The following is a 24,483-nucleotide window of genomic DNA, read 5'->3' on the forward strand; positions in this document are numbered from 1 at the left end:
CAAAAATTAATAGCATTTTCATACTCCTTTGTATATACAGCCTTTTTCAGAATATATTTTCTTATAAAAGATTATATTTATTATTTTTCGCGCAACGCGCGGGTACGAATACTAGTTAATATAAATGGCTAAACTTTATTCCCTAGGTTACATAATTATTTTCTTCACCATAGTGTCCATCATAGGCAAACCTTCAATTCCATATGAAGTTCTTTCCCGCCTTGATATTGCAACAAGACTTAGTGTAAATATTTCAGATGCCACTATAGCAACTTCCACTGATTTTGGAAAACTTGTTCAAGAAATCCCAGCTGCAGTTCTTTACCCTTCCTCCATTCATGACATTATTAAGCTCATTAACTACTCCAACAATGGCGCCATTTCTGTCCCTTTTGGCGTCGCGGCAAGAGGACATGGCCATTCAGTGAGGGGACAAGCCATGTCACCAAATGGGGTTGTGGTGGTCATGAGTTCTTTGAAGAATAATAACAATGGAAAAATTAGGGTTTTTTCGGAGAGTTGTTTAGGGTTTTATTATGCAGATGTGGGAGGTGAGCAGCTTTGGATTGATGTTTTGCATGCCACTTTAGAGCATGGACTTGCACCTGTCTCTTGGACTGATTATTTATATCTCTCTGTTGGAGGAACTCTCTCTAATGCTGGAATTAGTGGCCAAACTTTCTAATATGGTCCTCAGATTAGTAATGTTCTTGAAAATGGATGTTATCACAGGTAAATATAGGCAGTAATTACATCTAAATAATTAAATAGTTAAGGGCTCTTGATAGGAATTAGGTGTGAAGGCCGAGTATTAGGGTTGTAGGTTAGGAGGGAGTCGAGTGTTTTTCTGCGTTGTGCCGGGGGCGGAGTTAGGCTGGTAATGTTTCGCCTTGGGTCGTTAGTGGTTCATGTAGTTTCCACACTGCTTATGTAGTTTCCACACTATTTTCTATGGCATTATTACTGGTTATTGCTTTTCCGTCTATTTTCTGTTTCTTATTATGCTAATATTATTTTTCTGGCTTTTGTTGCTGTCACTGACCCATTGTTTATTTTCTTCTTCTTGAGCCGAGGGTCTTTCGGAAACGGCGTCTCTACCCCTCTGGGGTAGGAGTAAGGATTGCGTACACTCTACCATCCCCAGACCACACTTGTGAGATTTTACTGGATTGTTTTTGTTCAAGCATGAGAGTCAAAACACCTAGTAATTATTTGTGTGAATTTAGGAATTGATATTTCAAGTTTTTTATTTACATATTTATAAATTATGTGAAAAGTATCATTCTCTTCAATATTTCCTTTTAGTTGTTCAGTATACATTATGTAATGCTCTTAAGAAAAATATTCAAGTATTTATTTTTACTAAAGTACCCTTATTAGTGGTAATTAAACTATACTTTGAAAATCTAAATTTGACTACTAGTACTCCAATAAGTCTCCAAAATAGTTACTTAATGATAATGATATATAAATTTGGAAAAATAATTAATTCTCTCTTGATTTTCTGCAATGCACAAGTAAATCGAAAATCTACCTTCAAATCGAATAAACAACAATCCAATAAAATTTCACAAGTGGGGTCTGGAGAAGGTAGAGTGTACGCAAACCTTACCCCTCCCTCAAGGAGAGGTTGTTTTCGATATACCCTTGGCTCAAGGAGATGAAACAAACAATATGTAATTAGTACCATCAACATAAAACATAGAGGTATATTACTTAAACATGCATCATGTTCAATATCTTGTTTCTTGTTTTATTTCAGGTAATGGGGAACTTGTCACTTGTTCCAAGCAGACAAATTCAGAGCTGTTTTTTGCAGTTTTAGGAGGTCTAGGCCAGTTTGGAATCATAACCAGAGCAAGAATTATCTTAGAGAAAGCACCAACAAGAGTACTCATCTTCTTCAAACATTTTCATGTCCTTTTACTTGGGGGAGAATTTCTAATTTTTATTTAATTTCTTGCAGGTGAAATGGGTTAGAGTGTTTTATAGTGATTTTTCAAAATTCACAAAAGACCAAGAAAAATTGATCTCCATTTATAATGGCATGGACTATGTGGAAGGCTCTCTAATGATGAATAAAAGTCCTCCAAATAATTGGAGATCTTCCTTTTTCTCAACTTCCAACCAATCTAAGGCCCCGTTTGGCCATGAGTTTTCCCAAAATAAATTTGGGATTTATTTTCCAAAACTCATGTTTGGCCATAAATTTTGCTCATATTTTGGCCAAATCCCAAATCCCAAATTTCAAATCCCAAAATCAACTATTGAGATAATTTTGGGCCAAAATTCAGCAACTTGGGAATTATATACATGTTTTTCCAAAATAAAGTTGGAAAATATGTTTTGAAAACGTATGTCCAAACACATTTTCATCTTCAAACCAAACTTCACCCAAAATCAGATTTTTCAAAATAAATTTGGGATTTATGGCCAAACGCTAGCTAAAATACTTTCCTTGATATCCAAATATGGAATTATCTACTGTTTGGAAATGGTCAAGTACTATGATGATCAGAGTGCTAATACAGTTGATAAGGTACCATTTATTACTCCACTAGATTGTGTAACCTTATAAAGAAATTTAAAAAGAAAAATTTGAAAATTGCTAATATGATAAATGAATTTTGTTGTGTTTTGCTAGAGCTATCAAAATGGGCCAACCCAGCCCAAGCCTCGTGAACTTTTAAATTTGGTGGGCTATAATGGGCCAGCCCACCTTCTGAATGAGCCTTAAAATGGACAGCTCAACCCAGCCCTAAGAGGAAAAAAAAATTCTTCGAATCTTTAAATATTTCTTCGTGACATAGTTGCTTAATCATGTGAACAAATATTTGATATATAAGGAATCTCACAATTAAAATGCAAATTATCCATATCTCTAGCTCTTCTTTTTAACGTTACATGAATATTTTTTAAATACTTTGCTTTCAACTTGCTCATAATCAAGTATTACTTCAATAAGTTTCTATGCTGAGGTTTTTTAATTTAGGATTAACATCATTTGCTGATTTCATCATTAGAGTCCATAAAATTTTTAAAATTCATGAAATTTGCTAGTGTTATAAATTTTTTTGGCTATTAAAAATTAATATTTTTCTGTACTGAAAAATAGTTTTGTTATTAGTAATATATTTAAGTAGATCATTGGTCACATAAAGTAATTTTTTTGTTGATTTTTTTTTATTGTTGACCACTTAAAACTTTCCTAATTTGTTATTAATTGAGTAAAAAAAAAAGTTTGGGGAATGGGGCTTATAGTCAATAGTTTTTTTTAGTTTTTATTTTTTAAATATTAAATATTCAAATTTAAATTTAATTAAGTTTTGACCCACAGGCCGGCCGAGACCCAACCTTTGGTCAAGCTTCAAGAGCCAACGGGCTGATTTGGGTCGGACTTATAAACTTCAATTTTAAATGGGCTAAAAAAGTCCCAACCTAATCTTATCCAAATAGTGAGTTGGGTTGGACTGGCCTCACGGGCCAAGCCCATTTTGACTGCAGTTTTGCATTTTAATATAGTCTAAGAACCTCCTCGTCTTGCATCTTTATTTATTGTAAGGTGAAATTATTGTATTGTACTCTATATAGTACTAAAACTAATTAGACACAACGGGGGAAGATTACACTATGCTCTTGTCACAAGATATAGCGTTTAGTACTCCCTCTACCTCATTTTATGTGATAGTAATATTTTATTTATTAGTCTATTTTGCGAAAATATGACACATTTTATATTTGAAACCTTAATTTTAAACTTCATACATTTATATAGAAGGTCTTGTCACAAGTTTTTATAATACTACACAAATGTTATGATACATTTAGGATCACAAATTTTTGATATACTCTTGTAGCCAAAAAATTGGTGTGGCACACGGCCATAACTATCGTGGTGAGTGGTGTTTTATTGATTAATCCTTTTCAAAACATTATACTGTGCAAAAAGGACAAAAATAAATATTTATATATATAAACTGTTCAATCTCCATGACATATGCAAATCTTTGGTGTGACTTTTTTTTTTTGAATCACCTTAGTTAAATTTCTGGCTTTGCCACTAGTATGACATGTATAAGACCACAAGTTTGAAAAGTCTTTTTTAAGTTCCATGCCAAAGCTAAGTACGCCTCATAATTTGGAACGGGGATAGTACTTAAAAATCATGATAGATTTTATTTTACAAAGTAAAAACCTACTTGCACTAAAATTTGTATTGTTGAGAAATCATATACAGTCAAATCTCTCTATAACAAAATCTCTATATAACAACACTTCACTATAAAAGCTAAGCTTTTTCGGAACCAAATTTTATGTTATGTTATAATATATGTTCTCTCTATAACAGCACTTCGCTATAACATTCAAAAATATTTGGAACAAACGAGGCTATTATAGAAAAGTTTGATTGTACTGATATTTATGTATTTATTCAGGAATTGCAGAAGATGATGAGAGGTTTGAACTTTGTGTCTGGACACATATTCAAGAAAGATACAACATTTGTACATTTTCTGAATAGAGTGAGAAGTGGTGAGCTAAGGCTGCAATCAAAGGGAATGTGGGATGTTCCTCACCCTTGGCTCAATCTCTTTGTACCAAAATCCAGTATTATGGACTTTAATGTTGGTGTCCTTTTGGACATTATTCTCAGACAAAACAAGACCACAGGACCTATTCTTGTGTACCCAATAACCAGAAAAAAGTACTCACTTCTGATACTTTAATTTCTTTTCAATTTCTCCTCACTATATTACATTAATCAGTTTCAGCGACGGGTTAGCGACAGATTAGGTACCTTCTTTCACGTGATCTTTTTTGTGCGTCAAGCATGTGAAAATTACATAAATAAGTCAAGATCTCTGTCTGCTTTGATACCATATATATTGAACTGTGTGACCATCTTATATAATATCTGTTAGAGAGACCGTACTTTTATTTATTTAATTATATCGTCAATGGTCTCTATTTGAAACTGATTAGTACTTTATGAAAACTTTCAGATGGGATGATGGGATGTCTGTTGTGATACCAGAAGAGGACACATTCTACTGCGTAGGGCTATTGCATTCTAGTGGAAAAATGGAAAATATTTCAACAAAGGAAAAGTCAGTTTGATCCAAAGATGATTCTGTCACCAGGACAAAAGATTTTCATATAGGGATAGGGGATAATTAATGCCTGCATAGGATATATATTGAGTATAGTTTATCGATTCGGTCGAATCCACTGTTTTTTGTCCAAATCTTGTATGTCTTAAAAAACTTATTGAATATATACGAATTATTAATTTAGAACCCAGTAACTTAAAATGATTAAAATTTTGAATCCATAAGCTTCAAATACTAACTAAGCCTATGTACAGGGACATCAAGTTCTTCATCTTTTATATTAAACGACTTTTTTATGTCATCCAAAAATAGAAATTAAGTCCATTATATGACAATACTGTCTCATCTCTTCATTACACAAACATCTGGTCGGATTCATTTTTAACTTTTCTTAGCCGATATATATAGCTTATAGACTAATTATTTATAATTATACATATATTATGCATTCGCATGCTATTTTTAATTTAAGTTGTTAATTGACGACTATTTAAGTTAATTCTTCTTAATTTTTTTTGAATTTTTGACCCATCTAGTCGGGCTGCATTTTGGGCTTCACGTGATAATTCAGAATAGAGAAAACTACAAGCTCAATTAACACTACTACGTGAGTAACATGTATGGGCCAGATGCTGGCCCATTATCCAAAGCCCTATCTGTGAAAATGACACGAGGTAGCCACTTTTAAGTATGCTGTATAAAATATATGTATAGTTTACGATTTATTTAAAAATTAATTAATTTTGCTCAAATTTCAGGACACAACATCCTAGAGTTTAAACCTCAAAATTCAAATTTCAGAATATGGTGTCCTAAAATTCGAATTATATGTCCTGAATTTTAAATTAGTAATTAAAAAATTTAGGATACTTAGTTCTGAATTTTAAATTAGCAGCTTAAAAATTCAGGATAGTAAGTTCTCAATGGCTAATGTTTAAATGTATTGTAAATTATGAATATATTTTAAATAGTGGGCTTAAATATCTGTCTGTGTTCAAGCTATGGCGATTTGGCGATAAGAATTCAGGAAGATACTGTTGTTCATGGCCGCTATGGCCTCTACACAATTATCGTTTGATCATATTTCTCCTCCTTTCACTTATCCTTCTTCAAACCCACTTCAATTTCCCATTCCATTACCCAAAATTCAATCTTTGCACAACCTTAGAGCTAAAAATATCAGAATTTACTGTTCTTCCCAAACAATTCATTCAGATAAAGAAAATCAAACCAATCAGACAAAAAAGAAGCAAAAACCCAGACCAAGTTTTCTTGAACAAGTTCAAAATAAATGGTCTGTTAAAACCACTTCATTAAGGGAAAAATTCCCTTGGCAAGAATTAAATTCAGTATCAATAGAAGAAGTTGCAGAACAAGACCTCCAGTTTTCTGTGGCAAAAACTGAAGAAAATCCAGTAGTAAATGATTCAGTAAGTTCTGGTTCAAGAATTAAGGTAAGTTTAGCTCCTTGGGTTCATGGAAATCAACCCAAAAAATCTCAGCTTGTTTCTTTTGAGGCTAGAAATTTTGAAAATAATGCTGATGAAAGCAATATTATTGGTAAATCTCTTGAGCATTGTGAAAATAATGTTTCTGAAGAATTGGATGTTAAATCAGGAAAAGATGAAAAAGATATCAAATTGGAATCAAGGGAAACAATGGTTTTACATAGATATGAGAGTTCCTCTAAAAGTTCAGTTAGATTGCCATGGCAAGGTGAGAGAGATGTGGGACCCATGGGGGGAGACAAGCTGAGAAAAAGTAATGCAGAAATGGCAGAGAAAATGATACCTGAGCCTCAACTGAAGAAGCTAAGAAATGCAGCATTGAGGATGGTGGAGAGAATAAAGGTTGGATCAGCTGGTGTAACACAGGAACTAGTTGACTCAATTCATGAGAAGTGGAAAGTGGATGAGATTGTTAAATTGAGATTTGAAGGTCCTCCTTCACATAATATGAAGAGGACTCATGAGATTCTAGAGGTTGGTTCTTGTTTATATTAGATAGATGTCTAGTGCATACATTTATGTTTCATTTCTTGTATTGATAAATGGCACCTAGATTGTTGTCAGCTGATTTAACTCTGTATACAAATCTTTTTTGTTCTTGAAATTTCTTCAGATAATATCTTGAATCATTTATAATTTTGGCTTTGAAGTTTTCTACTCGAGATATGCATCGAATATGTTCAACTTTGAAGTTTTTGGTTCTAATATCTTGTCAATCCACACAGTTAGTCCCTCTGTCCCAATTTATGTGGCACTCTTTCCTTTTCGAAAAAGAATGTCATCTTTCCTTATTTAGAAACAATTTATCTTTAGAATTTCTACTTTGCCCTTAATGAATTGTTTTACAGCCGCACAATAATCTAAGGTTTTCTTTAGACACAGGTTTCAAAAGTCTTCCTTTCTTTCTTAAACACCGTGCCCCACATAAAATGGGACGGAGGGAGTACATTTTTCCAGTTTTCTGTGTAGATTGTAATATTGTGAATTCTTATGTGTGTCATACTTTGACCATTGTTAGCATAGAACTGGAGGATTAGTGATCTGGAGATCAGGCAGTTCCATAGTGTTATACAGAGGAATATCATACAAGCTTCCTTGTGTACAATCTTTTACGGCAAGAAACGATGATATTGACGAATCAGAGTCTTCAAAGAGTGATAACGGTCAAAGCTTTGGAGTCAAATCCTTAAATGAAGCTACTGAAAGACCGAGAAATGGTTTCAGTAATCTGTCTGGTGCAGAAATAATGGATTTAAGCGAGCTCAACATGCTGCTAGATGAAGTTGGTCCACGATTCAAAGATTGGTCAGGTCGTGAACCACTGCCTGTTGATGCTGATCTGTTGCCTGCTGTTGTTCCTGGCTATAGACCTCCTTTTCGGCGTCTTCCTTATGGAGCTAAACTTAACCTTAAAAACAAAGAAATGACGTACCTACGTAGAACTGCGAGAATTATGCCCCCTCATTTTGCTTTAGGTATGTGGAAAGGGTTTCTAATGTTTTTGTTGTCCTCTTTTGAAAATCGGTAAGTTTGAACTTTATTGACCTCTAAACTGTTGTCTGCATTGTTCAGGAAGGAACAGAGAACTGCAAGGTTTAGCCGCGGCCATGGCGAAGCTATGGAGAAGAAGTGCCATTGCAAAGATAGCCATAAAACGTGGTGTGCAAAATACAAGCAATGAAAGAATGGCAGAAGAACTTAAGGTAAACAGATAAAGCTCGCCACAAACACTCTTAGAAAGTTAAGACTGCATGATAGGTACACGCAGCATTAGTAAGTGTTAGCCTGAACGAAAAGAAGATAGAAGTATACTAAGAACTAAGATTATGACAAAAGGTTAGATTTTCATCGGCTTTTTCTTTTAACTTCCACCTCATTCTGGCACTTAGATATCCCAGCCTTTACATTGTTGGCTGCTTTTGCAAGTTATCAGTTTCTGGATTTTGTTTTTGGAATCTGTACTGGTGTAGAGTATACTCCATAACCGTTCCGTCAAATTTGCAGTTGAGTTTGCGAGTTCGCTTCCTGATTCGCAGGCATTCTTTCTTCTTCAGAAAAAATATTAGTGAAAGTTTAATGAATCTGACAATAGATCCTTGTTATTCAATAGGTATTGACCGGAGGAACGCTACTCTCCAGGAATAAGGACTATATTGTCTTTTACAGGGGTAATGATTTCTTGCCACCTCGTGTCACGGAAGCCCTAGTAGAAGCAGAGAGCAAAAGTGCTTTCTTACAGGATCAAGAAGAACAAGCACGGCAAAGAGCAGCAGCCCTTATTCATTCTGATACTAAAGCTCCTAAAAGGCCATTGATTGCTGGAACTCTTTCTGAAACTATAGCAGCCACTTCACGCTGGGGAAACCAACCCAGTATTGAAGAGAGGGAGAAAATGATGAGAGATGCTGCTGTAGCAAGGCACGCTTCTCTTGTCAAGCATCTTGAACAGAAGCTAGCCCATGTAAGTTCTTGTAAATAAAGGTGAAAATACTGCCGCAAATGTGCAAATGAATCATTGTTGGATTGGTGTCTGCAGGCAAAAGGCAAGATCAAAAAGGCAGAAAATTTGTTAAGGAAATTGCAGGAAAATCGGGAACCATCTGAGCTGCCAACTGATTTGGAAATATTATCTGCTGAGGAAAGGTTTCTGTTTCGTAAGATGGGTCTTAGTATGAAACCTTTTCTGCTTCTAGGTAAGGTTTGCTACTTGCTCAATCCGATAGTTCCTCTTGGGATAGAGCTCATACTTAACACATTTCGGTTCAGGGAGGCGAGACGTTTTTGATGGAACTATAGAGAACATACATTTACATTGGAAATACCGGGAGCTAGTAAAGATCATTGCAGAGAGGAGAAATGCAGCACAAATAAAACACATTGCTGTTACCCTTGAGGCTGAAAGTGGTGGCCTTTTGGTATCTATAGACAAGACTATCCAAGGTTACGCAATTATACTCTATCGTGGGAAAAATTACCAGCGTCCTAGTGAATTCAGGCCCAAAAATCTTTTGACTAAGAGGCAGGCATTGGCCCGTTCAATTGAACTTCAGAGACGTGAGGTAACATGTTCATTATTGTCATTTTCTTTCGCAGATAGATGTAACTCAATGTCTCAGATATCTGGAGATTAATCACCTTACGCCTACGGATGTCTACTGAAAATTTTTGCAGGCACTAAAGCATCATATAACAGAATTGCAGGATAAGCTTCAGAATTTGAAGTCTGATCTAGTATGAAATTCCTGCTTCTTTTTTTTGAAATATATTTTCCATATCGTTCAACTTGCAAATCACCTCTTGCTTTCGTTTTTATTTACTTTTGCTGGAAATTCTACAGGAAGATATGAACATGGTTGAGGAGATTGATGAGGAGACCTTATACTCGAGATTAGATCCATCTGATGATGAGGATGACGTGGAAGAGGTAAGAGGAGACTCTAGAAACTTCTTTATAAAAGTAGAGTAGGAAATATTTCTTGATTCAATACCCTGGAACCAGAATGGAACGGCAGGAGGTTGAGAAGGAGGATCAAAACCACTAATTGGCGGTCTTCCCCACCCCTCAGCCCTCTTTTTTCTTTTTCGTGAAACTGGAAAAAACACAATATAACAGCATAAGAAGCTGTCCAGTTATGAGCCAAACTGCCGGTTTGCTGGAATTTATGCTGTACTCAGTTGGGAGTTGAGGACATCAAACTGAATGAAATTAGCCTAGTGATGAATGTTCCCTATTCAATTACTTGGTCTACTTCAGTGGTATCAATACACATATCAATCCCAGACTAGCTGGTGTCTGCTATGTGAATTGTCTGAATTCATCATTTTTACCTTTGTTGAATTTTGATTCGTTTGCAGAATTTCGAGAAAGATCAGAACTAGTAATAGCCAAATGCTTTTGAGGATGGTGTTGTGTCGCTCAACTGAGGCTACCTTTTGTCACTGGAATTGTTGGGTTATCGGCATAGGCGGATCTAGGATTTCTAGAGCATGGGTGCACTACTAAAGAAAGGATTTAGTGGGAATTGGTCCCTCTTCCTTTGGGTAAATAACTCAACATTCAATCAAGGGCACCGTTCAACCTTTTCGGAGCATGGAGGCCAGCAAATAATATTAGATCAATTCTAGGAAATATATACATAAAACACATAATTTAGCGGAAAGACCATGGGTTCACGCGCACCATAATGCAGACCATCCTTCTATGAACTATTTATTTGTGAAATCCTTATCACGCAAAAAAGAAAAGGATTTTTTGGTGAAATGTGAACTTGTCTAGTAAGTTCTATGACAATAAACCGAGACTGACCAGTTTCATTTCTGTGTTTCAAGTGAGAACTGTAACAACTACATTGTCGGACTCTTTACTTTTTCTAACAACTTTTATGTTATAACATTCTTAGCCTGAAAGTAAAATACATTGTTATTGTTGTTCTTATGTTTAAATTGGGTGAAATTTAAAAATAGCCAGATTTACGACTGGTCGTTCAAAAATAGCCCAGTTTCAAAATCGAAATTTAGCCACTTTTAATGTAAAGATAAATCTGAGCGAAAACATTGTTCAAAACCCCGGAAAATATGCAGTATATTATGCTGGAATTCCAGCAAAAGTATACTTGAACTCCAGCATATTATATTCGAGTTCCAGGATAAGTATGCTGGAACTCCAGCATAATATGATGGAGTTCCAGCATAAGTACACTAGAACTCTAGCATAATATACTGGAGTTCCAGCAAGTATACCGGTCCAGCATAATATACTGGAGTTTGGAGCACCGGGGCTCCAGTCTTCAGTATATTATACTGGAGCCAGCAAAGTATACCGGTGCAGCATAATATGCTGGAGTTCATACACAGGTGCACCGAACTCCAATATATTATGCTGGACCGGTCTCTGTTGCAGCAAAATAGTGGCTATTTTTCATTGACTTAGTAAACGCTGGCTATTTTTTAATGACCAGTCCGAAAACTGGCTATACCGTGCTATTTTGACGTTTAAATTTATACGGCATTTTCTCGTTTTGAAACGTTTCACAATATTCGGTACTATCTTATATTAACTTTCCAATAAAATTCCAAAAATTAAAATTCATTAATCCATTTAAATTTTGAACTTCGGCTGATGTTTTGTGTATCAAAATAACTTTTCAACCACAACTTAAATATCTTCACTAACAACATGTGAAGTCAAATTAACAACTTAACCTATATGTTCGATCAAATGTTGTCATAAAAAACAAATCGAGTATTATTATTGTTCTCAATTTGAATTCAGAAACCCTGTCAACACAGAAAAGCTAAAACGTGGGCTTCTGCAATTTTACAATCCTTTATTTTGCAAGCTCGAGATACAAATCCAAATGCATTAAGAACGCAACAGATGTTCGTCTTGTTATGTGTCTATCTCATACTGAATATGCAGAATTTTCACTCTAGTATGAAGTGCATGAAGAATTCCCCATGTAGCAAAGCCCGATACGATGCCAACCAAGCTCCGAGAAGTACAGCTAAGACCCTGCCAATAGTTTCTTTCATTTGTGCAAGTTAGATTGTAACAGCCAGCTCCCACATTTACTCTAAAACCAAGAATTTCGACGATAGTGGTGTCCACAGTACCTGCCTAGTATCCTAGTTCTTCTGCAGACCTTCCTTTATGAATGGCAAGATTACAGGCGTTAACTCAGCTTGATGTGAGGTATAACAATGATTGGCTCCTTCAATGATATGTAACTTGTGGTTTGGTATGACCTTATCGAACTCCAAAGCATCTTCCACAGGAATAATTTCATCCGCAGACCCATGAACTGTTAATACCCTGTACAAGTGAAATTTCAGCAGTTAGTACCTTAGATCACATCGAGTCAATGGTGTATTAAAGGTGAAAAGAATTAGACTAGAGATATAATGCCAACAGTCAGAGATGACAGTGAGGTTAGAATGCCATCATACAACAATCTCAATTGTGAGGTAGAACCTTCACCATCAGTTTTCAACTCAATTCAATAAAATTGCAATTCAAATATATTTATTAATTTTTTTACTATGTTCAATCTCCGAGTTTCTATAACTTACAGAAATTATCTTTATCATAGTTTCTTAACGTCCATTGACCATACGATCTACAATAGTTTATTTACTGCATTCCGTTTAATGTAGTGAACGTCAAAATTGTCTCCATTCTGCAAACTAAAGTACTTCACCTATTTGGTAACATGGTCTAACATCTCGACTCTAAAGCTTAAGCAGACCTTTTCTTTTCCCAGAATTTGCTCCCCATACTGTAAGAAAATGACTGGAAGGGGATGCGAGAAAAAGCGTAAAATTGCATGAACAAAAAAATGTGAACTTCTGCAGTAAATTTTGGTCATACAAAGAAATAATAAGTTTAACATAAAGGACAGCTTCAGGCTTCTCAAGTTCAACATTTTAACAGATCTCATTCTTCTGTGTTTCCAAATTTCCGTCTACATCTCCGTCTTCCCCAAAAGATCATGCGTCTCATTATTTTGTTTAGTTGAGAACTAGAAAAATAGGTGTAGATGAGCAACTAGAATTTTGATATAACATCTTAAAATGGATTAATTGTTCATGAGTGTAACAACTCTGTTGAAAGGAAGACAGGTATTCTACTAGTATCTTTTCTTTGAAGAGGTTATATTGCTGTTGAGAGCAAAATTTTCTGACTATTTCCTTTCTAAAGTTGCATTAAATAGAAGTTAACTGTAAGAAAAACCATTTGCATGAGTGCTAATGAAACTGCACAAAGTTCTTCAGTGGCTTTATTTTCCTTTTCTTTTTTCTTTTGACTTTTAATTTTGCTGATGAGTCCGTTTTACCTTTTCCTGGATAGATGGCAACGAAAACAAAGAGAAGGTGTTGACATAATGGAAGTAACATCAATCGAACCTGCATCCTTTGTCAATTTGAAGGCATGCATCATGCATGTTTGTATGAAGTCGATCCATTAAACTTTCCTCGGTAACACGGTAATCAACGTCTCCTACAAACAGAGAAGCATATTTTCAGTTCTCCAAAGAAAAAGAAAACCCTGTCCATTTTCATTGTCCAAAAACCTACTACATAGATGGGGAAGGAAATGGTTATCGAAGCCTAAACATCCATATAACATATTGAGCAAGAGGTAATACTTCTCATTGGAGCCTTACCCTGTTTAAGCTAATATTGTAGTTCATCTGCATCTTGGTCTCAAGAACTAAAGAGAGACCAAGGTAATACTAGATACAAGGTCTCATGGCTCTTTTGATCAGGTAACGTGGATCTCACTGCACGTGCATCTAGTAGATGCATTCAAGATACAAAAATTGAGAATAGCGCTTGTACAATTGACTCATACCTCCTATAAAAAACTTAACGAGCTTACAAAATCCCATAACGAAATAGAGCTATTTACAAAGCCTCATGGCTAAGGGGGTAGATATCTACATTATTAGTTTCCTCAACTATTAGTCAAAAAAGTAAAGAAAACAATTGCATAAAGTGGGATAAGAAACTATAGATATTGTGCCTTTTGACTCCGATAGATATTCTCGGTAATCTGAATTAAAGCTAACTATATAAATAAGGAAAACAACAAATTCCACTCTACTGGCAAAAGGGGAAAAAGTTTGTATGCGTAAGCTGAATACAGATTTACTTTCATTGCCTGCTTTTTTTTTTCTTTTGAGAAGTCATTACCTGCTTTATTTTTAACATCAATGAAGCCGTCTTTCTTGATAATTTCTAGGAAGTCCTCCCCCAAGCGCTCCGCAATGCCTTTCTCTAGATTATAACGGCCAGACAAATTGACGACTGTGTGAACATCATGATACTTAGAAGCATATAGAAGCACAACATCCCCTCCTGCAACAGTTCATTTCTGATAATTATTCAACAAACAAGAACATGACAAATGCAAATATTTATTTTAATGTCATTTACAGAGGAAGACGAGAGCACAAAGTAAAGTATATCATTGTTGACCTACCTTAATTGGTCTGCAGGGATAATTTTCATTCTTCGCATTGAGTTGACAAACTCTTAGTATTATATTTTATTTACTAGACGAAGAAAGGCCCGTATACGGGCCCAACATTATAATCTTAAAATTGTTGTTTGTTGTTACTCTGTTAATTTTTTGATAAATAAATCGATCATTGTTATATCCAATTCATAACTGATAGAGAATGATATTGGGATCACAATTTATAATTAATTTATTTTAATAATTTACAAAAAATTAAACTATAAATTATAACCAGCTTAAGTTGCTCCAATTAACATAGGCAGAATAGCCTAAATGACACTTATACTTGTGCCACTTTGTCATCCTGGTTCTTGTATTCAATAAAGTTTCATCCAGATACCTGAACTCAGTTAAAACATGTATTTTAAACCCCTCTGGCGTTACGTGTTGGTCACTCGCCTGACGTGGAGAAAATATCATGTCCACATTAGATAAATCAATGCCACATCATGGATTTAATACACCTAAGGGAAAAAGTAATTGGGAAATTCAGGAAAAAACCCTCTTCTTTTTAGAATATAAAGTTCAGAAAAGTGCACCTTTTAGATTGAAAAGGAGACCAAACTAAGCATGAAAAAAAGAAAAAAAAAATAGAAATATTTGCACATCGTTCCCTTCTTTCTCGTTGATGTCTCCACCCCAAAATCTCTCGCCGGAAATCTCACCGGAAAAGCTCACCTTGCCAAATCTAACACCACACCAGTAACCTTTTACTTGCTCTCTTCTATCTATTGACTCAGAAACAACAAAAGAAAACTTTCATCACCTGAGACAGCTGCTACACCACTAGCGTAGTATATCGGAAAGGGTCACCGACGACACATCGCCTCCAACTCCTCTCCACTGTTCTTACTTCTCTCATCTTTCATTTCTTTCTCGTCGACTGAAACAAATCCCAAGTAGAAAGCATCTATTTTCGTACCCCAAAATTTCACTGAATCAAGAAACACTTGTTGGGAATCACTGGTGGTCACCAATCAAAGGGACAGAAGAGAGAAACCTCTACTTCAGATTTCATCTCATACAAACCATCCGCACAAAATTTTAAGTCTTCTTCTCCAAAATTTTCATTTCGATTCAATTGTTTTTTTCCAAATTTATGTTCAAAATTATCTATAAAGATTGTATTTTTTTTTTATGTATTGGTTACAGTAAGTTGAAAAAGATTTAGAATTTTGGTTGCTGAAAAGGGAGAAGAAGACATAAATTTTTATTGTTTTTACCCATTGAACAATCCCCCAAAATTTCAAGTGTGAAGATGAAGTGTGGCTAAGAATTCCCCTTTTGGATTTACTAAGCGCAAAAGCAAATAAATAGATANAGTTGACTTCACTTCATGTAATTCACGGATGATCAGTTTGTTACGAGTGGTATTCAAGAAAGTTGCCANATTACGATATTTGAGTTGGCAAGCGCTTACATTGTTCAGTGATATGCATCAAGAACCCATTAACGTGGCTAAATTTGCACATCACTCTCCAAACCTGCTTGCTACTTCATCATTTGATCGTGATGTCAAATTGTGGGATTTGAGGCAGACGCCAAATCACCCCTGTTATACAGCCTCGAGCTCAAGGGGAAACGTGATGGTTTGCTTCTCCCCAGACGACCTTTATCTACTGGTATCGGCTGTAGACAACGAGGTACCTTGATCAATGCAACATATTAAACATCTCATTTGATGATTTACCAAATTTCCTTACTATTGAAATAACAAGTTAAATGTCTGCTTTGTGGCTTCTGATTAGTTTTTAGACATTCAAAAGCAATAATTTTGGTATACAAAATCCCAACTATATGAATTCGGTATCTTTATGTGTGGCTATAACTACTAGTATGTTGTAGATGACTTCATGATTGAGGTTTATACTATCTTTATGGTACAGGTGAAACAACTTTTGTCTGTAGATGGGAGGCTGCAGACAGATTTCGGTATAGCTTCCACAGGGAGCGCTCATAATTATACACGATCATATTACATGAATGGGAGGGACTATGTTATTAGTGGAAGCAGTGATGAATCAATTGTTCGCATTTGTTGTGCTCAAACAGGGAGGCGATTGAGGGACTATTATTTGGAGGTAAAAAAAGCCCAAGAACTATTTTATCAGTTTTCTCTTTTCCAAACTCGGGGACCAAATATTTGTTGTTTTGTATAACTAAAGATGTTTCAGAATATTTGATATCTTTAATACATGAGATGTTGGCTGCCGTAGTGAGGCTTTTGCTTCGTTTCTTTATATCCAGGACAGGGCATTGGAGAGTCCAATATTGGTGCAGTCCTTGAGAAGTGATCCTTTCAGAGTAAGCTCCAATTCATGGCAGTAAATTAGCTGATCTTCATTTGCTGCCTTAGCCTCTATTTATTTCGTCACATTGTCTATGAATTGAAACTAGATTTTATTATGCAAATTCCAAGTGCCGCTCCTTGCATTTGTATGAAAGTCTGTGTCATAGGTGCATTATTCATAAACAAACATAAGGAGAAAAGAGAAGAGAAACAAAAACGGACCTCCACCCCCGATAAAAAGAAAAGTAAAGGAAAGAAAAAGAAAAAAACTAAGAAATATGATGACTATATATGTATTCTTCATTATGAAACTAAGCTTTTTCTATTTTTATTTTTATAATTTTTTGCATAAAAACAGCATTTTCACATGGCTGTCTTGGCATCCTATGTGCGGCCCAGTTCAAGACGAGACATCATTAAGGTAAGTTTCATTTTCCTTACTTTTTGTCTAATTCATATGATCATTTCTTGTCCTTTTTATTTTTTTGGGAAAAATCACCATCAGTTCTAACGCAATAACTTGGGTGTTTTGGTAGGTCAATTTGCTAGAATCAGGACAATATGGTGATAAAGATTCCATGAGCGAAGATTGTTGCAATTCTTATGGTTATGGCGGTTGAATTTTGCATCTCGCAAATTTGTGTGTACATATGTGTACGAAAGCCCAGATTTTCTGCATATGAATCTCAGTGGAAGTTTTGCTCAAGGAAAAATATGATGGTTGCTAGAACTTGTCTTCATTGGCTTTGGATCAGCTGGGTAGTTTTCTCAATTTAAACAGTCAAGATTATAATATGAAGGCAGAATAGCCTAAATGGCACTTATACTTGTACCACTTTGTCATTCCGGTCCTTGTATTCAATAAAGTTTCATCCAGATACCTGAACTCAGTTAAAACATGTATTTTAAACCCCTTTGGCGTTACGTGTTGGTCACTCGCCTGATGTGGAGAAAATATCATGTCCACATTAGATAAATCAATGCCACATCATGGATTTAATACACCTAAGGGAAAAAGTAATTGGGAAAATCAGGAAAAAACCCTCTTCTTTTTGGAGTATAAAGTTCAGAAAAGTGCACCTTTTAGATTGAAAGGAGACCAAAATAAGCATGAAAAAAAGAAAAAAAATAGAAATATTTGCACATCGTTCCCTTCTTTCTCGTTGATGTCTCCACCCCAAAATCTCTCACCGGAAATCTCAGCGGAAGAGCTCACCTTGCCAAATCTAACACCACACCAGTAACCTTTTACTTGCTCTCTTCTATCTATTGACTCAGAAACGACAAAAGAAAACTTTCATCGCCTGAGACAGCTGCTACACCACTAGCGGAGTATATCGGAAAGGGTCACCGACGACACATCGCCTCCAACTCCTCTCCACTGTTCTTACTTCTCTCATCTTTCATTTCTTTCTCGTCGACTGAAACAAATCCCAAGTAGAAAGCATCTATTTCCGTACCCCAAAATTTCACTGAATCAAGAAACACTTGTTGGGAATCACTGGTGGTCACCAATCAAAGGGACAGAAGAGAGAAACCTCCAATTCAGATTTCATCTCATACAAACCATCCGCACAAAATTTTAAGTCTTCTTCTCCAAAATTTTCATTTCGATTCAATTGTTTTTTTCCAAATTTATGTTCAAAATTATCTATAAAGATTGTATTTTTTTTATGTATTGGTTACAGTAAGTTGAAAAAGATTTAGAATTTTGGTTGCTGAAAAGGGAGAAGAAGACATATATTGTTTTTACCCATTGAACAATCCCCCAAAACTTTCAAGTGTGAAGATGAAGTGTGGCTAAGAATTCCCCTTTTGGATTTACTAAGCGCAAAAGCAAATAAATAGATATTCATAAGGCCAGGGAAAACGGGGTTATGATAGGAAATAGGGGGGAGAAGAAGACGGGGAGAAACGGGGTGAAATAAGGCCGAAGGTTGGGAAACGGGTAGAGATACTTGGATTGGAAAATTAATTTACTCTTTTTCTTTTTAATAGTTATTCTTTATTATTTTTAATATTTTTATATCAAAATAAGTATATCCACTCTCCTTTTTAGAGCGTGTAACCACGCATTTTTCTGACTCAGCCAAATGAATGACATAAGCTCAGTCAACGGTCAGAGGGGTTTAAAATACATGCTTTAACTGAGTTCAGGTGTCTGGATGAAACATTATTGAATACAAGGACCGGGATGACAAAGCGGCACAAGTATAGGTGCTATAATACTCATTTTAACATCCGTGTCAAATAAACATCAAATTGAAAATTAATTTGAATGGTATTATTTTTCCATTGTATTTGAATATTTAACGAGAGAATGCATTAAAGCTACAAGTGTAATTTATATTAACAAATTTTCTAGAATAAAAAGCTTACCAATCTATTTGTAAACTAATTTTGAATACATCCAAACTGGTCTTGCAAGTGTTTCAACAGTGGAAACAATCAACTACTTCATGAAAGTTAAAACGAACAACATTATTCTTTACAATACGATAAAAGTTGAAAAAAAACTTATGATTTTACTTTATGTCTTGTATATAACAAAATCAAGAGAATTTTTAGTACAATATACAAAGAGAACTTCCAAGGGGACTTGCATACATAAGATGCAATTTACTACTTCCAACAAAGAGAACCAACTACATTAAACAAATACTAACATGATATTAATGGTAGTAATTCAATATAGTAGTTCAAATTATATTTTATTATAACTCTTTAAAATGATAAGATAATAAATATCTGATAGAAGTCTATATAAGTTATAGGGGTTTTATTTTTTTTCTTAATTAAGGAGATAAGAGAAATGTTTTTATTTTTTCTATAGATTTATCATATGTTAATTTTTATAATGAAATAGTACAAAATTATAACAAATAAGATTTTAAGACAATTTATAGATAGTTGAAAACTTGTCATGAAGAATGGAGTTCAAACCATATAAATTAAATTTTCACATCAATTAAGCATATAAGAGATAGCCTCCTAGATCAGGTGAACAAATTTCATCACTTAAATCAACTTTTAAGATTTAGCAAACTATACTTTCTAAAATTACTTTTGAATATAAAAATTTATAGTTTGAAAGTGTGGATACATGAAAACCTTTTAATTTTATTTTTTAAATTGTGTTAAAATAGTATGGATAAATATGAAAATCTTGTAAATATTTATCGATACTTCTTTTTGTTACTTTATTAATTAAAACGTAAATGACTTTTTCTGTGAAAACTTTTAGTTGAATAAAACAAAAATGAATAATTTTATCAAATGAGAAAAAAACGTTCGAGAGTATTTGCATAGAGTAACTCCCTGCAAAAGTAGTCTTTTAACAATGCATTTAAACTTTTAAAGGAATGTTGTGGTTAAGGGAATGTAGGGTCCACGTGTATCAAGGAGGATACAATTTGCATTTAATGAATGAAAACAATGTAAGAATTTTTTTGAAATGACATATATGCCCTTGGTCGACCATCTTTCCTTTTCTATATAATAGAAAAGTAGAAACTTTTTAGTCAAACCTTAAGTATATAAGTCCTTGCTTGACCTTTTACCCTTGTGGCATGTGGGTTAGGAGCAGGGAATTCATCCAAAGGAGTTCTCACAGCTGATATTTCTGGAAAATGTATGGCCCTAGCAATGAATATATAACCTAGTTCTTTGTCTGCTCTCTTCTTCTCATCTGCCCAAACCTTGGTGGGTAGAGTTACCCAGTAGCAGGTACCCGGTGGAATAGTCAAGGTGCACGCACGCTGACCTAGACACCATCGTTATTAAAAAGTTTTCGTTCTGTTCTCGGGACAGCTAATTTGAAAATTAATACTTTAGCACCTTGAGAATGCTTCTTCCCTTTTCTTTCTTCTTGAACTTTGATTTTGCAGTTACACCTTAATGGATTTCATGAAGGAAGAGCCATAATGTGATTATGTGGGAGAAGAAAGATGCATGTCTGATATCAAAAGGTAATATTATCACACCCAGAGAACACACAAAGAAAAGAAAAGAACCTAAATCACAATAGTTTCTCGTGCAAAACCTTTTTCTTCACCATAGTGCGCAAAATTACTCTCAATATTATACAACTCTTGGCAAAATTTGACACACCTTTACTATGTCCAAGGACTGCTGTTACTTTGCGGTTTGCTCCATTGAAATATTCAACCACAGAATGCAAGTCATCCGCCTCTCTACGGTAGTTACCATACTGAAATGAACCTTCGCTTTCACTAGAAAATAGTTGATAATGTAGAACCAAGAATTGTGAAAGAACTAATGTTAGCCATTGCAAACAGAAATTTCGGACTACATATTTCTGAAAGCTAAGATGATGAGAGAGAAAGTTAATCAATGAGAATTATGGAAGAGTAATGATGTAAAATCTTGCTCTTTGACCCATTGCATTGACCTCTAGTTAGGTCTGTATTGCACAGTACTTTACTATCTCCACAAGCACCAATAACAATAGTCTGCCTACAGAGCATTCAGAATAATAAATAAAAAAGCTACCCCTTTATCTAGACATTGCCCGAACAATATAGATTGTCCTTTTAATACCAAGGGCTTACCCATTTCCAGGAAAATCAAAGCGAAATACACTGATTCCTTCTTTCTCCATAGCAACAGCAAGGTTCAATATAGTGTAGAAGTCCTATCAACAGAAACACAATGAAAAAGTTAGATGCTTCATCTGCAACTCTCCCACAATCAATCAGACTACATATATACTAATAAATAAGAATGGAGAAAACAATCATCTGATGTCAACCAAAAATTTTATCTAGTCAAATCATGCGAGATAGCCAATGAGCCAGTAATTGCTTCAATCATGAACTTAAGGATACTTTCCTCCATACTGTCCATCAATAGATCTATACTGACCATATATAACATTTGACTTCAATTTTATTCAGTCCCGAAAAGTCAAATAAGAAATTTGCTAATAGTTCAGAGTTCCATTCTAGATATAGCCAAATCAAAGTTGTTAATTTTTTTATTTTTTTTTTGGTTGAGAAAGAAATCAAAGTTGTAACTTTTCTATAGTTATCTAGAGCATCACTTAAAAATATAGTCATAACTATTTGCTTGACAGAGTGGTAGGTGAATCTGCACAGTTGCATCATATTGACACAAGTGATTCTCAAACTACCACTCATATTCCTTTGCATGACTAGATGTTGCGCAATCTACATAAGGTTGAGCAGTAGCCAAATTCTGATGCTCGACTGGTATAACCCAATGTGCCTTTCCAAGGGCATAGCTCAAACTAGATCTACTTTCCTCAAAAAGAGCCTAAACATTGATATCAAGAAACCCTATTCAGGGTCAAGTCAACATGGAATACCACCAATACAGATAGTAGAAAATTCAAGGGCACAATATAACAGCTAATGTAGCACAAGAAACATAGTAGAACGGGAATGGTTCAAACCTTTGAGGATCTGAATCCATGACACAAAACCACGATCTCCACCGATCCAGTATCATGCAACACACCAACTAGTTTCTCATTGTGTTGGTTAAGCACTGTAATTTTCTTCTGCACAGCTGCTGAACATCAGGACACGTGCATCAGTAAATAGACAGAAGAACGTCACAACATATATTATTAGTTGTCAAGGAATCAACATTCAGGGGCGGATCTAGTGTGTAGTTTACGGGTTCCCGGGAACCCAGTAACTTTTGCGTACACTCTATATTTTTGTTTAAAAAATTATAAAATATCTATAAATATCTATTTGGGAACCCAGTTATTATTATATATTAATTTGAAATTGCGACAGGAACCCATAACTTAAAATCCTGGATCCGCCTCTGTCAACATTGCCTCTTTCACCGATATAAGCGAATTGATGAATATATTTTAGCACTTTTAGCTGGCATCAGAGCTTTCATATTGAAAACAAAGAGGAGTATTTAAGCTTTCACCAAAAATTGTCAAAAAAAAAACTCGGTTTATGTTTGCTGCAGATAATTCTGCACTAGCTACAACACAACAGTCAGAGGCACAGCGTGGTCAAGGGAGGTAAACTGAACACCCTTCGCCGTTCGCCGAAAAATTATACTTATTAAATAAAATATTAGTAGTACTTGTTATTGATAAACAAAAATACACTTTGAACTCCCTTGCATAACCCACTGGCAAAGTGTGTTCAAATTTTGAACACTTAGCTACTGACAACAGCATAGAGCTGTTTGCAAACAAAGGGCCACTTTTTCCGTAGTAATTATAGATCATATGTAATGGAACTCGAAAACTATCATAAATATGCATTTTTCTTCATATTGTAATTCTGTTTTTTTTTTTTTCCAATAAAAGCAAGCTAAAAATTGTCACCTGGGTTTTGTGCCATATTAAAAGCAACTCTGAATGTGATGTTGCGCCTGCGTGAAAGATTGACGCGCACCTGTGGAAGAGGAAATTCTGAAAAAAGAGGTCTTTTTTTAAGGACAAAATTCGGGGATACAACATTGAAATTGTACGCTAAAATTGCCATATTGATTTTATTGAATCTGATTGGATTATACACAGAATAAAAGTCAAAAGAGGACGAAAGCAAATTTTTGGTTCATACCTGGGTCTGGACAATATTGGTTGCTACTACTAGTGACTGCAGTCACTGAATCAGACAAAAGAGATGGAGCTTGAGATGAAGGTCAAAATTACGTAAAGGTCCTCATTCCTTATACTTTTTTCTGTTTTGGTCCTCGTTGTTTTCTATTTGGAAATTTCAACTAATTTTGTCCCCGAAGTGAAATTTGGAAATTTTAATCACTTAAAGAAAAATGACACTCCTATATTAGGTTTTATTTAGGTAGGAGGAGTTGGAATTGCTGGTGCAATGCAATTGGTTCTATACAAAGTTTAAATGTATTCAACTAGTTATATTTTTGACAACATTGCTTAATTTGAAAACCTCCAAATACATTGAGGTTTTGAAATAGAAGAAATAACAGGAATTAATAACTATTTGAGTGATGTGATAAATCAACTTGAAGTTAATCTTTTTCACTTGTTTTGAGAATTGCCTCTTTTCATTAAACTAAGAGCCCGTTTGGACATACAATTTTTTTTACTTTTTCCAAAAAAAAATTACTTCTTTTCTTTTTAAATCAGCGTTTGTTCGTACAATTTCAATTTTTCATTTGAAGATGTATTTTAGAAATTTGAAAAAATTCAAAAAGCTGTTTTTCAAAATTTTCACTTAAATCACTCACAAAACTTCAAAAATAACCCAAACTAAAATTTATGTCCAAACACAATTCTAAATTTCAAATACCATATTCGCTTAAAATTTTTTTAACCATTTTTAGAAATTTTACAATTCTTATGTCCAAACGCCTACTAATTGGCGACGGCACTTATTTCAATCCAGTATTGGTTGCACTGAAAGAGAAAAGAAAAGTTTGATTAAATAAGTTTTATATCAATTTATTGATCATTCCATGTCATAAGAGTAAAATAAAAGTTGGTACTACCAGTACTACACTTAAAGTTAGAAAAAATTTAGAAAAATGGCATTGTATAGCCGAAAAAATATATATAAAATT

At 34.6% G+C, this 24,483-nt stretch overlaps 3 protein-coding genes and 1 pseudogene across 9 annotated transcripts; 3 read left to right on the forward strand and 1 right to left on the reverse strand.

The window, feature by feature from the left end:
- LOC109229768 lies at positions 125-5,161 on the forward strand (annotated as a pseudogene).
- On the forward strand, positions 6,080-11,018 carry LOC109228485 (CRM-domain containing factor CFM3, chloroplastic/mitochondrial). The gene is made up of 9 exons (XM_019393585.1): positions 6,080-7,093; positions 7,638-8,094; positions 8,192-8,322; positions 8,730-9,080; positions 9,156-9,312; positions 9,386-9,678; positions 9,791-9,850; positions 9,957-10,043; positions 10,475-11,018. Exons 1-9 carry the CDS (start codon positions 6,155-6,157, stop codon positions 10,496-10,498), a joined length of 2,499 nt encoding a protein of 832 aa, XP_019249130.1. The 5' UTR covers positions 6,080-6,154; the 3' UTR covers positions 10,499-11,018.
- On the reverse strand, positions 11,799-23,612 carry LOC109228487. 7 transcript variants are annotated; one of them, XM_019393591.1, is made up of 8 exons: positions 23,508-23,612; positions 23,270-23,356; positions 22,364-22,482; positions 21,501-21,583; positions 21,040-21,161; positions 14,312-14,476; positions 13,523-13,616; positions 11,799-12,431 (listed from the first exon to the last, which is right to left on the reverse strand). In XM_019393591.1, exons 2-8 carry the CDS (start codon positions 23,283-23,285, stop codon positions 12,245-12,247), a joined length of 786 nt encoding a protein of 261 aa, XP_019249136.1. In that variant the 5' UTR covers positions 23,286-23,356; positions 23,508-23,612; the 3' UTR covers positions 11,799-12,244. The 7 variants fall into 7 exon arrangements, with proteins under 7 accessions (XP_019249136.1, XP_019249138.1, XP_019249137.1 ...); XM_019393593.1 differs by having other exon boundaries at positions 22,364-22,479; positions 23,270-23,339; positions 23,508-23,603; XM_019393592.1 differs by having other exon boundaries at positions 23,270-23,339; positions 23,508-23,603.
- LOC109228488 lies at positions 16,069-17,841 on the forward strand. Its single transcript, XM_019393594.1, has 5 exons — positions 16,069-16,282; positions 16,526-16,720; positions 16,887-16,943; positions 17,288-17,350; positions 17,466-17,841. The coding sequence occupies exons 1-5, from the start codon at positions 16,073-16,075 to the stop codon at positions 17,547-17,549; spliced, it is 609 nt and encodes a 202-aa protein (XP_019249139.1). The 5' UTR covers positions 16,069-16,072; the 3' UTR covers positions 17,550-17,841.

This window comes from Nicotiana attenuata, chromosome 7, assembly GCF_001879085.1.
Source record: "Nicotiana attenuata strain UT chromosome 7, NIATTr2, whole genome shotgun sequence".
In the NCBI taxonomy this organism is placed as follows: Eukaryota; Viridiplantae; Streptophyta; class Magnoliopsida; order Solanales; family Solanaceae; genus Nicotiana; species Nicotiana attenuata.